The following is a 16,955-nucleotide window of genomic DNA, read 5'->3' as shown; positions in this document are numbered from 1 at the left end:
TTTATCTGGGCATAGGAGCGGCAGCCACATCAAAGGTCACTTTATGCCATTCTGAAGCTGCTCTAACTTTATCTGGGACTGGGCAGGGCCCTGCACAGGTCCAGGACACGAAGAACACAAAGGTGGGTTGCAACCACCTTTGCCCCGTCTTCCATCCCTGCTCCAACCATGAGAATGGAGTAGCTCAGAATCAGGCCCAGGCCTACAATAAGCCCGAATCCTCCATGACAGGCTCACTGTCCTCTAGCTCCCTGTAGGACCTCTACACCAATACTATGCATTCCTCCCAGGGAGGCCTTGGGCCCACTAAGCAAACCAGACAGCTCCCCTTGACCCAAAGTACAGCAAATTCAGCGGTCATCCTGAGCACAGCCCACAAGGCCCTTATCCCATTCATTGTGCACTCTCAGCAGTAGCTGCTGCCATCCATCAAACCCACTGCTGGGCAGCAGTTCTTACCAATGACACAGAAGGGTTTGCGGGCAAATTTTAATCTTCCCCTCCAGCCCCGGTATCGACAGCAGCAACCGGCAGCCCAGATTCTCACGAAGTATTCCACACCAAACACCACGATGGTGACTATTTCCTGCATGGGAGACAATGCAATTAGTCCAAGAAGAAGGCACAGGGAAGAAAGTGTTGCAGATTCAATGTGGAGGGCTGAAACAGCATCTACTAATAAAGCTCATTTTGTTCCTCACTGTTACAGTCCTTTCTGAGGAGAATTGTGACTCTGACCAAAAAATGGAATCAAGCCACAAAACTGAGATCTGGATTCTAACAGTTCCAAAGAGATGAGACTGTGATGCAAGATAAAGATAGAGACTAATTGCTAGAGTCAGGTTAAGATCCAGATTCAGCTTTCAAATTCCTCCAAAATTTGGTGGAGGGGTTGTTATTTAGCATGGGATGCTGTGTTCAAGTCCATCCCTATTTTGAAACCTTCTCCCTCATTACAAAGTTGATCTTTCCCTTGGCAAGACAGTTTTAGCTCTGTAGGGAGACAAAAGTTTAGCTCTGGCCCAGAACTGACCGTTTCCTATTTTTGTCACCCGAGGGAGGTGATGGGGGAAAGAGAATTATGAGCCAGATTTTTAAAAGAGCTCAATCCATTGGGCAGTGATCAATTCTGAAAAATCTGAAGACAAGGGTCACAACAGGAGCAGCTGGAGGGTAAGCACCTTATATCGGTGTCTAAGTGGGACCTGAGATCTTCTGAAAATCTGGCCCAATTATCAGTGCTGAGCAATTGAAAGTCTGGTCCCAAGCCCCTTGGAAAGTCTGGGCCTGTGTTCTTCTGTGTCTAAGTATATATACTGTATATATATATATATATTGGTTTCTGAACTCTAATGGGTTAACCCAAACTACCTGAAAATCCACACCAGTCTCGACTGAGTTCCTACCCTGTTCCAACAGCCTTCTGCCTCGCCAGTTGAGACACTTCACTATTGACCTGCCGTTTGTGCCAACACACAGTTACTTTTCTCCCCACAAACAAAGATACAGAGGGAATGAGCCCACAGTGCTACAAAGCTCCGCTCGCTGTCAGTATGTTACGTTCTCTGATTTCTTCACTCATGGTGTTTACCTCACGTGGGCTGACGCTGAGTAGTACAGGACTCTCATTAAGCTTTCACTAGCTTCTGGTATCTGGTTGATGTGCGGAGTGGGAGTGGAGGACGGGAAAGGCAAAGACCGGGAGATGCGATGAATTCTGGGAGCCCTATGAAGTAAGCATCTGTGCCAACAGGAATTCTGCTACCTATCACTCAGCATGTTACCGGAAGCCAAATTGTCAGCGGAAGGCATGCCAAGCTGTTTAAGTAGTAAAACCATTCGGCTTTATGTCAGCTCAGATAAATGCAGAAATGTATAGCATGGGGAATGGAGGCAACTCACCTAGGCTGATTCCTCTGTGGTACAATGTCAGCTTAGCCATTTAAGGCCACAGTTTTAAACGGGCATCAAACCAGCTTCTAAATGCAGGCCCACAATACTGCAGGATTTTGCAATTGCAGAGAAACACACACACACACACACACACACACACACACACACACACATATTGAACATGCACCAGTTCAGATTTTTAAAGTCATCCTTGACACTGTGAGTCACATTCTTTCCTCGTTTACATTGGGGCAAATCCAGATGACTTCAGATTTACACTCAGTGTAAATAATAATTGATTTTGGCCCTGTGAGTGCAGGCTAAATGCAGTATTATTGCTACCCAGACCTGAAACAGAGACAAGAAAAATTAAAGATGATTCAAAATGAACCAGGTGGCACCAGGAGCTAATACACCAGCTTAGATTTGGAGTCATATTTGTCTTTCACCTTAAGAGAAAGTGGGTATTGTTGGATCTTTAGGATTTTTACAGGTTAATACAAGCGCTCCCCATTCCTTCCAAGGGGTCTTACTCTTCAGTGCTTGCTTTTAAAGATTTACACGGCTTGGGGTTGGAAAGCATGTCAAATCCAGACAAATGTTTGTATAGAGAAAAAATGCTTATCCCTCACTTAGAAGGCTGAATCTCTTCATGCCCCAGTGATGTCTCAGCCATAGCCTCTGCCCCATCCATCCTGAACACCACAGCTCAAATGCGTGCCATGTTTGAAAAGGCCAACATTGTTTGTTTCTTGCTCGTGCTCTGTCTTATGTTTGCAACTCCCAACTTACCAGGATGTAGAGGGCCCCTTCTGAGCTGTTCTGATACTCATCGATGGTTGAAAAGACGGATAGTACCAGGCAGGAGAAAACTAGGAGAAAACTGGATGACACAAAGAAAAGGAGAGAAAAAATAATGCCAGTCTTTAGAGTGTACATTTTGAGTAGTTCATCGAGCTATTTAACCTATATCACACTTTCAAATATTCCAGACAATGCTATTTTAGCAGCACTGTCCCTCTTTATAAAAGTGGTCTCTAACAGATCGTCACTGGAATATTTGACCTGTGCTCCCCAGACATTCTTAAATGGGTAAGTCATTGATGAAATCCCGCAGTTTGTTGCAAGCATGCAACCTGAGCCGAATGTGGCTCCACAAAATATGATCCAAGTTCTCATTTAACGGCTATTAGAAAAGTGTGTGCACTGGGTAATTCCCCAGTTACCTCACTTTACTTGACCAAATGAAATTGTTGCAAGTTTTGATAGCAATTGCATGGGAAGTAACTGTGAAATAAGTGCATATCACCACTGTATATGCCAGGCAAATACATTTCCATATATATTCCCATGGCAATTATGTACTCCTGCACAATTTCTCAGTTATTATATTACTCACAAATTAATTCAAAATGTCTGCCACGTCACACGTTTTTAGCTCTTCAGAAAGAACTTTGGTTTAGGAAACAAAACAAAAAGACCTCTGATTAACCTCTGATTAATTTTTTAAGGCCAAATAGGCCTGTGCAAAAGGGCAAATTTGGCTATTAAAATTCAATTCTGTTCTCAGGTATGCCAGTATAGACCAAGTTTCATCCCACCGAAGTGAACAGAATAACTCCAGATTCACACCAGCCTCAGTGAGAGCAGACTGTGGCCCTCAACCTATCCCTACGGAGCTCAGTATTACAGCCTGGGGTAAACTGGTTTGGGTGGGACTGGAGAATGAACAGTCAAAATTTTCACTTATCCCTTGAACTGAATTCAAATCTTTTCCCCCATGTTTGAACAGCAGCCAAAAGCAAACAAATGTTAGAATGCACAAAATACTACTGAAAATATTATGATGCCATTACATAATTGAATTGTACACCCTCATTGAGATTACTGTGTTCAGGTCTGGGGCACCTCATTCCAAATGAGGTACAGCAGAAACGGCATGAAAAGATTTCCAGTGACTGAAAAAGATTAGGGCTGCTTAGACAGGAGGCTAATAGGGAGGGCTGACATGATAAAGGTATACAATATAAACACTCTAGAGAAGGTAAATCAGGTGTTCCTATTTACCCTTTTTCAGGTCACCAATAGAAGTGGATATGCAATTAAACTGAATTGCAACAAATGTAATATGATGCAAATTTAACCTGTGGAATTCACTGCCACAGGATATTAGGATAAAAAATGGAAGGGATATCAATCCTCACGGATCAGGGCATAAGCAAATCAGTAATTGTGAGAGTCACAAAGAAATTTCCCTAGGACAGGTTATCTTACACTTGTCCATTACTCTGGATTCTGAAACATCTGGTCTTGGCCACCATCAGAGACAGACTGTTCTATCTATAAGGAGGAGTCCTTGTGGCACCTTAGAGACTAACAAATTTATTTGGGCATAAGCTCCATCAGACGCATGAAGTGAAAATACAGGAGCTGAAACCTATTCTATATTAGGGTTCTCTACTGCTAATAGTATCTGAGCGCCTACTGCTCTGATATGGGATGGCAGTTCCTTTGTTCCTATGGTGGAAAAAGATCCAGCTTTCCTCTCTTCCAAAAGAGATGCTTCTCCTCCTTCACAGCCTTCCAGTAACATTAAAGGGAACCATGTGGCTAAATCCTTGCATCTCGCACTGCATATTTAACACTGAATCTTACTTTCGCACACTTCTCTGTCCTGTTTGCTTTTCACTGGGGAGTGAACTTTCTCTCTGTGAGAATGAAGAATTAATCCCGCTGGCTGGCAGCAGGTTTGGTGCCATGCCTGGGGGAGGAGGGAGAGGAGAAAAGCAGTATGCTAATGATGGAGAAACCTTTCCCTAGAGGTTTCAGAGTAACAGCCGTGTTAGTCTGTATTCGCAAAAAGAAAAGGAGTACTTGTGGCACCTTAGAGACTAACCAATTTATTTGAGCATGAGCTTTCGTGAGCTACAGCTCACTTCATCGGATGCATCCGATGAATTGAGCTGTAGCTCACGAAAGCTCATGCTCAAATAAATTGGTTAGTCGCTAAGGTGCCACAAGTACTCCTTTTCTTCTTTCCCTAGAGGTGTCACAATTCATTAACCCCACTGATACAACCCCACAAACCCCAGGGAAACTAAAGGGATGGGAGAGTTAAAAGGCCAAAGGCACTGGGAGACTATGGGGGCAAGACACACAATCCACTTTCAGGCTAAAACATTAGCAAGCCACTAATAATTCAAAGGCGTTTAATGGCAACCTCATGCTTTGTACGGCCCATACATGTTGGCAAGTCAGCACCAATGGAGGTTACAAATACCCGCCAGTTTTTTGAAGAGATAATGTGGCCTGCAGGCGCACTGTATTATAGCTGGATAATGTATAATATATATTAGCTATCTACAGAAACTATTGATATTATTATGATTTATTTGTATTGCAACAGTGCCTAGGAACGTCAATCTCTGTGTATATAAATCTCCCCACTGTATTTTCCACTGAATGCATCCAATGAAGTGAGCTGTAGCTCACGAAAGCTTATGCTCCAATAAATTTGTTAGTCTCTAAGGTGCCACAAGTTCTCCTTTTCTTTTTGCAAATACAGACTAACATGGCTGCTACTCTGAAACCAATCACAGAGCAATGTCCCATTGTGCTAGGTGTTGTACAGGCATGTAACAAGGAAGACAGACCTTACCCTGGCCAGCTCGCAATCTGAATGACAGACTGGATTCAACAGGTGGATGAAAAAGACAAGCTGAGTGGGGGAAGATAAGGTGACAATAAAAATAACTGATCAGAAAAGATACCCCATGGTGCCTTTTTATATAGAGACTAGAAGTGAAAAACTAGGGTGAAAATACACCGTTCAAAATAATGTCAAGAGGATTTTTAAAAATGGTGAGGAATAGTTAATAAGAATATGACTCCGTAGAGTACAGCATCTTTCTCTGAAAGAGCTTAATTCATTTTACAAACATTGACGAATTAATCCTCCATGTGAGAGAAGGGTAGTGTTATTGCCAGTGTTCATGGGGTAAACTGAGGCACAAAGGAGTTATATCAGCGGTTCTCAGACTGGGGGTCAGGACCCCTCAGGGGGTCATGAGGTTATTACATTGGGGGCCGCGAGCTGTCAGCCTCCACCCCAAACCCCACATTGCATCCAGCATTTATAATGGGGTTAAATATATTTAAACGTGCTTTTAATTTATACGCGGGGGTCGCACTCAGGCTTGCTATGTGAAAGGGGTCACCAGTACAAAAGTTTGAGAACTACTGAGTTACATGGTTGTCACATATCAACCTCACTAGTGATACTACCCAGGAGTCCTGCCTCACAATCGATGTCTGTAACTACTAGAGACCATTTTCCCCTATAACATTAATTGAATATCTAGGTTTATCTGCAAAAACTAAAGACGATTACTCTGTATTTGTACAGTACCTAACACAATCTGGTGCCATTCTTGGTTGGCCCTTAGCCACTACCATAAGAAACATGATTAATTAATTAATTAACAAGTGTAAAAATAGCACTTTGGGCAAAGCCTACAAACGCTAAAACCCAAGGCAAAACTCCCATTTACTTCAATGAGACCTGGATTTGGTCTTTTGATACTCAGTTAGCCTCGCCAGTGAGATCTGGCAGGATTGTGGAATGTTCACGGGATGAGGTTAAGAACCTGCAGATACGGTGCTGTCAATAAAGCAGTTTCATGATTCCTGCTCCCCATCTCACACACACTGCAAATGAATGGAGGATCTTCATCATCCCTCCTGGAGAATGCAAAGATTAATAGGCCCAATGGAAGATCACAGCTGATGATGTCCTAGCTGGAGAAGATGGCTGCTATGTTTTCATTTGCACTGTGAAAGTGAGGGGCTGACTGCACTGGCTTTAGCAAGGCATATTACCAGCAGGCATTGTACTAGCTTCCTCCACAGTGCTGTCCAAAACTATGTCCTGACCTAGACCACAACCTGTTTAACCCAGTCCTACGCCTCCCCTGAGAAAAGAACGCTGGCCGCGCATAACTGAACAGTGGACCGCCAACCACTAGAGGCTTGGACAAGAACGCTAGTAAACTCATCCCTGGGGTAACCTCATTGACTTCACTGGCCTACTTGCTTTTTAAAGGTGTTCAGAATGTGGATGCAGATCTCTCAGTTAAGAGGCTCTGTGGACCAGCCCTGTGTACCACTTCATCCAGCATCTCTGTTGCTTTCCATGAAAATTATGAGTGAGGTTTTCAAAAACACCTAAATGATGTAAGAGAACATGGATGGCCCAGTGGTTGGGGCCCTGGCCTAAGTCTTGAGAGACCTGGGTTTTAGTCCCTGCTCTGCCACAGATTTCCTATGTGACCTTGACTAAGTCCCTTAGCCTTTCTGTGCCTCAGTTCCCCTCCTGGAAAATGGGGGCAATCGCATCACTCTACATCCCAAGGGCATCATGTGGATCAATACATTAAAGACTGTGAGGGGCTCTGGTGAGGGGGGGCATGTGACTATCTGAAATCGACAGACATCCCATTGGCTTCCACTGGGACTCGTGTTCTTAATGCAATTAAGCACTTCTGAAAATCCTGCCCCATCTGGATTCTCTGAGATGGGTAGTGAGATGAGGAGCATTTTACCACTCAGCCTCCAGTTTAGATCCAGCCCACAGGAGCGAGAAGTATTATCAAGTGAGCAGTATTACCATCCAGTGGCTCTTTGGTGGCCTAGGGGAAACAAGGTGGTCTCCGTCTAATTCCTAGTGGTCAAACACCTACAAATCCAAAATCCACTCTTTGGATTGGCATCCTCACGAGCACTCTCAGCAGAGAAATGCCAGGGATGAACAGGGCCCTGGTTCCAGCAATCTTGTCACCCAGGGATCTGTGAATCAAGGCAGGACTTCTGTCTCCGAGGCTGTCTGTTTTGTACTTTTTTCAAGTACTAGGTGCACTAAAACCAATTAAAAGACAGAAAGAGAATGACCCTGACTCTATTGCCTGAGCACATAATGAAATCTCAGGCTATTCGGACTCCTTGTTAAGAAGATATGTGGCATCAAATCACGAACCAAACGGGTATCAGTCAGTCAGCAGCAACAAGAACTGGCTCAAACAAGATGAGTGAAATTAATTTACTGACAATATATTTAAAATACACTAAAGGACGCCGGCTCGGAGAGAAACGAAAAGCCTGCACTTTGTAAAAACATTCAATAATTCATCCCGCTGGCTCCGCTTGATGCCGCTGCAAATTGAATTTTGACTATTTCTAAGACTATGTTTGTTTGGGGGTTGGCGTTATCTTATGCTACAAAGAAAATGTGTTTTGTTCCACAGAACTCAACCGATGCCACAGATCTCTAGCCACGCATTGGCCATAAACATGACAGCAACAAGTCCAGGTGGGACAGAATTACAGTATTTATTTGAACCCTGGTATACGACGAAAACTTGCGGCCTCCTGTAGGGTGAAAGCCATCCAGAGAAACCTCAATAATGCTGCATTTTCGTGAACACAGGCCCTATCCCGGCAGATGTCGTGCAGTGACTGTGAAGACATGGACAGGATCCAATATATGCTTGTTCACTATGGAATCCTTTCTATGACATCATGTTCAGCGCACAAAGCCTGAGACAATGAGGGTGAGTAACTGACTAGCCGTTCTCTCCTTATAGGCTAGAGCTTTTATACATCTCCCATATGGCCCGCAGGGGCCTGTCTAAACAGTGGCTCTTGGCAACCACAGCTAACACACCTGTGACTTCCATGTCACTCAGCAGGAGCTTCAGGTGTGCAGCACCTCTCAGGGTCTGATCCCAAGTATTTTCTCCTAGTTTATGTATCTTTGGGAGTGCTCAGCATTGGAGCCCTGAGTTCAAATTCTGAGCTCAGTCACAAGTGAAAGTAACAACAGTTCCATCTTAGCGCCTGTCCCCATCGAAAAAGCATCATGTCACTAAGCACAGCTGGGAGATGGTGCTGCAGATCAGGAAGGATGCCCCAGCCTCTGCCCCTAGTGCTCTGAGCAGCAAGGGCGTGCTTAACCACAACCTCGCCTTGGGTGGAGAGTGAGGTTTAAGGTAAGAACCTTTAGTGCCAAAAGCATGAGCCTCCATCACTTCAGCTAAAGAACTAAAACTATTAGCTGGAAACATCAAATAATCCTGTCAACACAGGGACCAGCCTCTGGAGAAGGAGAAGAACCAGACTCACACCTTATATTTCTAGGAACTCTGCTTATCTTTGCTGCTAGCTCTGGCAGATGGGCACAGCCAAGCGTGGCTCCCTGCGATGGAGGCAGATGCAGATAACCAATCAAATAAATCAGAAAGGACGATGCAAGCTTCTTATAGACGTGCATGTTCACCAGATTATCCAAAATCCTGGGCTGCAGAACTCAGGGTGTCTGTATGAGGAAGAGCCAGCCCCAGTGTCTCTCTTCCCGGGTAGTCTCTTTAAACCTAACTCACCATTGTGACTCATCCCTTGGGCTACCCATGGCTACAGCACAGAGGGGAGTCCTCCGGGCACCACGCACCAAGAAAGCAGTGTCCTTGGCCAGTAACATACGAGGCTCATGGGAAGTTGATGGGGTCCAGTCACAGGATTCATCTCCACAGTGAATCAACCCAGGCGGGTAGGCAGCTGTGCTCTGAGGCCATCCCTCTCTTTCTACAGTGGAGAGAGGGTGGGAGGATCTGACTGGGTGTCTGGGGGATCCGTCTGAGAGCTGCTCCCCCCGACCGTCTCCTGCCCAATTCCCATCTCTCTCTCCTCTTCCAGCTCAGCATATTTTGGGCAGGCGTTGGGGTGGAGATGAGGCTTAGGACCCTCACCCCACTGAGCAAGCTGCATTGCTCGAAGGTAGCCAGCTAGCTCTCGTTCCTAAATGGAGCTATAGAGCAGGCCTGCACGGCCACACTGGGGAGGTCGGCTACAGTTCTGGCCAGCAGGCCCAGTGGGATCGACAATCAAACCCGTCACCCCCACTGACCACACTCCACATGGCCAGGACAGCAGCACGAGGTGTTTAGCCACTGCCGTTACAAACACAAATGGTGTAAGAATCAGTACGGAAGACACCCACAGCGGAATGGGGGACAATGGAAGGAGCACTCGGCGCTATGCTTTCCCCGTCCAGTAGGCGTGTGCGGATGCTCTTTAGCCGCACATGAAATGTTCCAGCCACTGGTGAGCCCGGGGTAGAACGTCACTGTGGAGTGAGACCTGCTCCCCGGAGGGACTTGCTGCTGACCTTTGCTACGGCTGCTAAACCCAATCCAGGGCCCTTTGCCCCTCTGTGTTTTACAGCGAATCCTCCACAGAAGAGGCCACTGATTTGCAGCAGAGGTAGCCACAGTTTTACTGGGGGACCACATATGAGTTAGCCATCCTGCCAGCATGCTGAATGGCACCTGGTAGAGCACTCAGGTCCACAGCCCGGTCTCTCCGTAGCCAGTCTAGCAGGCAAGCAGGCAGCCACCTGAGTCCACTTGCTCTTGATTTCCCCCCCTTGACACAGCAGAAATAACGGAGCAATTCAGCCTATGAGGGAGAGTGGGAAGGGAACCACAGTGGGCTGAGACACAAAGAGCAAGTGGCCTGTGGCTGCATGATGCATCAGCAGGAGGGAAGCTGAAAGAAGCAGCAATCTGGAGTAGCCGCAGCTCCGAGTTGCAATCAATAGATGTGGTGCTGCTACCCATGTGTCAAAGAGCTTTGACCCTTTGGATCTCAGAGTCTCAGCATTTGGAAACAAGGCTCCAGCCCCCAGGCCTTCAGCTTGCCAAACTCAAGCAGCTTCTGGTTATTAGGCTCGATTCTCTCGTGCCTTGCCAGGTGTGCCATCAGTTACAGCTGTGCAAAGTAGGTGTAAAATGCTACCATTCTGATTTTGCAGGATCGGGCCCAGGGTGTCCCTAAGATGTTTTCTCTTCCGCAGTGGATATTGATTCCCGGATCAGCTCACCGTTGTTGAGATGAACTGCTCTGGCCTCAAGTGACTCACCCTGCTGCACAAATGCTCCTGGAGTAAAACTGTTTCCTGACTGCACAAAGCCAGGTTATTCCCGGTTCGTGCAAGGAACTCCACAGGAGTAGGGATACTCGACTAGCACATCTCCAACCCACAGGAAAGGAATCAGAGTACAGCACATCCCCTCCGTGACTACTGCCTCTCCATAAACCCCTGCGTAATGTATTGGGGCCACTGGAATATCCCCTGACCTGCCCAGGGTCCACCCCAACTGACCTGTACATCCCTGTCTATTCAAGGATACTCAAAGCCCTGCTTCATGCCTTAAGTGGGGCCTAAGGGGTATGAAAGGCTTTGTATGGAGGCTCCATACTTGGTGAATTTCTCCCTTTGAGACTAGCTGCTAGAGAGAAAGAAGAGCTCAGGTCCCACAGTGGAGGAGAAATGAAGGTGCAAACATACAGACAGGCCAGGACTTCAGTGCTAAGGACAACACTCAGAGGAAAGGCTGTATTACCATTCAGAGTCAGGAACTAGGGGCCAGTAGTTGCTGGTGGTGGATTTCATCTTCACCCAAAGCTTAAAGTAGGAAAACAAAAGTAACGTTGCAAAGCTAGGAAGCATCACTGGGTAACATATGAGGTTCAGCACAGCGGGACAGTTTCTGAGTTAAAGGGACATTGGCAAGACAGGCCTGAATTGGACACCCCAGCTGCGCTTTGGTTTTCAGGAACGCAATTCACATAACCCCAGTGCTTTCCCTGTGCACAAAGATGGGGCAAACCGGTAGAGTAAAGGGGTGACGTGTAAGAAGCACACGCTGAACTGGAGAGGAACTTAGTATCCTGGGCTTGTCATTGGCGAGTCAGTTGGATTTTAACTTCTGCAGCAACTTAATTACAGTCGCTGCACCAGTTCCATTAAGGGCACTGGAAACAAGCAGCCCCATGAAACTCTGGGTAAAAGGGACACCAGCAGGCTCATTTGTCTCAAAAAATCCTACAGAAATGCACTATTCATGGTAAGTCCTTGTAAAGTTTCCAACAGATGGTGCTCGTTGGCACTGACTACGGCTTCCATTATGAACCACTCTGATATTCTTTCCTTCGCTATTAACCACTGGTGTTGGCCCCTGGCCCTGCTCCAAATAAGGGTAGGAAATCAATCAGATTTCCCCACCCCTCTGTAAGCCTCCTGGGCTAATGGCACTTCACTGGACAAGCAAACAAAGCTCCAAGTGTACATAGGAATGCACTGCCCAAGTGAGGAGGGAGTGTCCAGAGGACCACGACCAAACCCATGGCTTTAAAAAAAAGCAGGTGAGATGAACACACTCTAAGTCACATTCCATATCCTGATGCAAATCACATCTGACCTTGGCTATGAAGCTTGGTGGCTTGCAACAAGTGAAACTCCTCAGGCCCCAAGAGGTTCTTTTCATCCCTAAGGGAGCCCTCTCAGCGCTGGCAGAAGCATTGTGAGAGAGAGTTGCCCAGCACTGATTCTTTAGAGGCTGATTAAGGAGTAGAAGCATGGGCAGACTATGAGGAAGAGCTGTACGATCCTCCCTAGCCAGAAAAACTCCACACTAGTTTTTTTCCCCCCAAAACTTGCCATGGAGCCGACCCAAGAGCAGAGCCAGAGTAATTCCTCAGCAGGTAATAGCTTCCCGCAGTACTTGAGCTATTTCCAAAGATTTGGAGTCTGCCAGGAGATTTATAGCTATTCATCTCATGTACATGGAACAACCCCCTTGAAGTGACAGATTGTAACAGAGAAGCCAATCAAGCATTACAGAGTGAAAGAAATCAATCAGTCTGGCTCAGCCAACCCTATTTGTGGCCTGGCCTAGATTTTGTTGCAAAGACCTACTTTGGAGAAAGAAAGAAAGAAAGAAAGAAAGAAAGAAAGAAAGAAAGAACTTACAGGGCCTGGTTAGTGAACAAGGAGGTGGGTTACATTTTTGATAGCTTTATTGATAACATGATACGAACACACACACAAACCATTTCGCCCACCTAAGGCCGCCACCTCTGCTGGATCTAGGAAGATGGCAGCTGTTTTAACGACAAGCCCCAGGGAGAAAAGAATGCTGTGGCCTGTTGCAATAGCATTTTTGTCAGTTATATTTGTCATCTGCAATTGTTCCCTGCTAGGCATGGAAAAAAAGGAAGACCTGTATCTGTACAAGTACCAAGGGGCTGAGTTGTAAATATAATTCAGTGTGCGCCATTACTGGACAGGAGGCACAAAGAAGACACAGCCCATGTGTACAGAAACGACAAGTGATCTTTCCTTTGCGCCTGCAAAGCGGATGTGCAAATGAGGTGCCTTGCTGTAGGGGTGTTGCTGAGTGCTGGTGATGGTGCAGCCGTGTGGGCGAGGGCAGCTGCCATGGGACACCGGTACTGAAGGGTGCTGGGGCTGGTTGAGGCTGGTGCAGGAGGCGAGGCTGGGTAGAGAGGGTTCCTTTTCCTCCACCCTCTCCTCCACCACTCAGCCTCTTGAAGAGGTGCGGAGTGTGGCATCAGCAGGGGAGGGAAGGGAGCGTAAGGAGCTGCAACCGAGCATGATTAGGGTAGAAGTGAGGCAGGGAGTGAGAGGAGCTGGGGCAGCAGCAGGAAGAGGGAGGGAGCGAGTAGTTTCTTTCATCCCCTTCACTGACACCTCCTGAGACCTCCCCTCCATGGGAGTTTGCTGCTTTTCTTTTTTTTCTTTTCTCCACCCATGGGGTGCTGCAAACCAGCCCAGCCCCTGTGCATCCGGCCCCAGAGTGGAGATGTCTCAGGCCTATCTTTCCCCTTTGGATGCATGGGTACAGAATGCAGCATGCATTCCTTTACACGACAAAAGGAAATATGCAGAACTGCTGCCGTTCCCATCAGTCCCCAGCTGCGTCTCTGACATCCGAAGACGAGAGTGAGATGGGAGCAGTGACATGTGATTACTCTGCTCGCTGACAGTGAACAGTCTCCTTAGTGTTATAATTGATGTGAGCTATAGACACAGGTGCTTGCTGGTAAGCGTTCCCCTGGGCTCCGGTTGCCATGGAGCCCAATTAAGAACTGATGCTGATGACACTACCAGGTCCAACATTAATTACAGCATTGCCACGTCTCTGCACTATGTGGAAGGCTGCAGGAAAGACACTGGCAGTCTGATGGCCAGGCTACTTCCTGTTCTCAGCTCCATCGGTTCTATTCATCGCTGAAGTTCCACAAGCAAAATTCCCTCGCATGGACCAGAAACCATAAACCCCAGAAATACAGGGTCCACCAGGAACAAGAGCAAGACACAGTAGCTCATGATTGGTACGATTGTTAGCAGCAAGGCTGAATAGTTGTGCCATCAAGGAAATGGCTTTCTTTCTTTCTTTCTTTCTTTCTTTCTTTCTTTCTTTCTTTCTTTCTTTCAGAGGCTGTAACAGAAGAGCTGGCCCTTTAAAGGCAAAGTGCCACCATCTCCTCCATTAAAGGGTCTTTTAAGGGATTCTGAGAACATGCTGACTGAGAGACAGGCCTGCAGGGATACAAAAGAGGCAGCCTTTCCCTCAGGGAGAGAGATTGTCTCTCCAATGGGACCATAAAGAGCTGGCAGAAGGGGTGGAAGAGGGGCTATAACCAGAAACTGGTGAGCAGCACAAGGGCAGCCTGAAAAGGGCAATGCAGGCCCTTGCAGGCAAGGGACGATGGAACTCTCTGCAAACCACAGGGCTGTGGGAAGAAGGGTTATTTGCAGTCCCTAGGGAGAGAGTGGTGAGTGGAACGACTACTAAGCCCTGTAGTGGTAGGAAATGCTAGAACGCCTGTGCAGCCTTAATTCAGCCCTCTTTGTGTAGGCTTTACTATCCACCCTTTAATTCCATAATCTCCCTTTTTTCCCCCACAGGACCCCTGCCTCATTCAGTGTGCACAGGCTGGCCCTGCTCTGGAGATGCATCAGGGTTGTGTAGTGAAGGAGAGTGTTGTCTGTAGGACCCCTTCCTTATTCGCTATAGAAGTTGGAAGGTTTGTAGTGGGAAGGCAGGAAGAGAAAGGACGGTCGCATGGTTAAGGCAAACTGCCACCCTGGAGGATTGGATTCTATCCCTATCTCTGCTACCGAGTTCCTACAGGATATGCTGAGCAAGCCACTTAAGTCAAACTTTTCACGGGTTCCTCATTTCCTGGGGGCCCAACTTAAGGCCCTTGGGATCTGATTTGTAGAGGCTCTGGCCACTCACAGCTTCATCTACGTTCAATACATTATTAATAAGCACCAAAACACAGCACTGTCTGCATAAGAGAATGTCAATGAGCGGGTGTCCTGACTTTCCAAAAGCAATGCCCTAATATAAAATAGTCCTCAAAATACCATCCTGGACTAGGGCTTCTAAGCATTAGCACTGCACAATTAAGAATAATATAATCCTTACTGGATTTAACAGGCAACCACCAAGTATAACTTAACTGCCATGGAATGATGCTGATCTCACCAGATGGAGGATAAAAAGTGCCTCCCCAATATGGTAGAGGGGAGAAACAGCTCTTAGGAGGACTCCATTTCTAAGCATTAAGATGGTTCTGTTCCCACTCCACTCACACAGATAGAAAATCTGGAGAACCATAATTTTTGAGCCTGGTTTAATTTTGCCTAACCCACCATGACAATACAGGAAAGGGCAAAGGACAGAAATGGATAGCTAGGGAAAGGGAACTGAACCAGCAAAGGGTGTGGAGATTGGAAAGAAATCTAATTTTTAAAGCAATACATCAAATCAGAGCCAATTATCTCTGCAGCCCTGACTCTGGGTAACGTTAACATGCAACAAGGAACGTTAATTTGAAATTCATTGGAGGGGGCCTCATTAAAGGTGCCAGTTCTGGTTAGAATTATGGAGAAGACAGTATCCTTCTCCAGAACAGGGGGTCGCAAGGCCCTGCAGGATGTTATCAATGGAGGTAGCAGTATTGGCTTGCTCTCACATGCAGAGATGAATATTTATCAGCAGGGCTATATAAGAGAGAGGTATTATTTATTTATTATTATTATTATTATTGCTACTTGTAGAACTAAAGCTGCTTGTAGGATGCAAAGCTCAGATCTGGTGAAACTCTCTGCAGCGCAGGGGTACTCCGATATGGGGTCATGGTTTTGAACCTATTTTTAAGGCAAGTGTGGACTGGTGGGTTAGAACGCTGGCCTGGAAGTAAGGAGATCTGGGTTCCATTGCTGGCTCTGCTGTGTAACACTGGGCAAACGGTTTCACCTCTCTGTGCCTTGCTCTACCCATTGTCTGTCTTCTCTGCTCAGACTGTAACTTCTTCAAGACAAGGTACATCTCCTGCTGCAGTTGTACAGTGCCAGGCACCATGAAGCCCCAACTTAGATGGGTCCTCTAGGTGTTCCTGTCACAGAAATAACTAATAATAATGACAACTCCAAAGTCCGCTGAAATCAATGCATGTCTGTCCAAGAGAGATCCACATGCTATGTTAAAACAATGTTGCAAACTGACAATTGACCAGCCCTGGCACAAAATCTGCTTGCCACTCTGATTCATGATGATTAATGATAATGAAACATACGTTGTATTTAATGTACCCTCTCTGGAAAAAATAAATAAAATAAAGCTACTTGCCCCCGAGATGAGTGAAAAGATTTTTCCAAGGCTATATTAATGAATCACTGAAAAGCGAAAAAACAGACCTGCTTCTAAAGAGGTATGTACTTGTGACGCCTCTGAATCTAAACACCTCTTTTTCACAACAATAAAAAGTCCATCAATTTTGTTGCTGAACTAATTTTTTCATAAATAACCACTGTTAGCATAGGTCCTACAGAAATGCGGTACCATGCACCTGTGCTCCCTGTGGTGATGCACCCACCATATCATTTTTACCATATAGTTATAAAATAAATCAGTTGGAATATAAATATTGTACTTACATTTCTGTGTATAGTATATAGAGCAGTATAAACAAATCATTGTATGACATTTTAGTTTGTACTGTCTTCGTTAGTGCTTTTTATGTAGCCTGTTGTAAAACTAGACAAATATCTAGCTGAGTTGATGTAACCCCTGGAAGACCTCTGCGTCCCCCCAAGGATATGTGTACCCCTGCTTGAGAACCACTGACTTTAA

At 46.1% G+C, this 16,955-nt stretch overlaps 1 protein-coding gene across 7 annotated transcripts in view; it reads right to left on the bottom strand.

Annotated features, from left to right (window-relative positions):
• The window catches only part of KCNQ2 (potassium voltage-gated channel subfamily Q member 2), a 109,275-nt gene that overhangs the window by 61,574 nt on the left and 30,746 nt on the right, over window positions 1–16,955 (bottom strand). For all 7 annotated transcript variants that reach the window (XM_077831957.1, XM_077831956.1, XM_077831959.1 and 4 more), the window contains exons 2-3: window positions 2,686–2,776; window positions 460–586 (exon numbers count right to left, since the gene is read on the bottom strand). In XM_077831957.1, coding sequence (XP_077688083.1) covers window positions 460–586; window positions 2,686–2,776 — 218 coding nt within the window. The remainder of the gene's footprint in view (window positions 1–459; window positions 587–2,685; window positions 2,777–16,955) is intronic.

Source organism: Eretmochelys imbricata, chromosome 13 (genome assembly GCF_965152235.1).
Source record: "Eretmochelys imbricata isolate rEreImb1 chromosome 13, rEreImb1.hap1, whole genome shotgun sequence".
Classification (NCBI taxonomy): Eukaryota; Metazoa; Chordata; order Testudines; family Cheloniidae; genus Eretmochelys; species Eretmochelys imbricata.
Note: the sequence above shows the minus strand (reverse complement) of the source record. Positions and strands in the feature narration are given on the sequence as shown.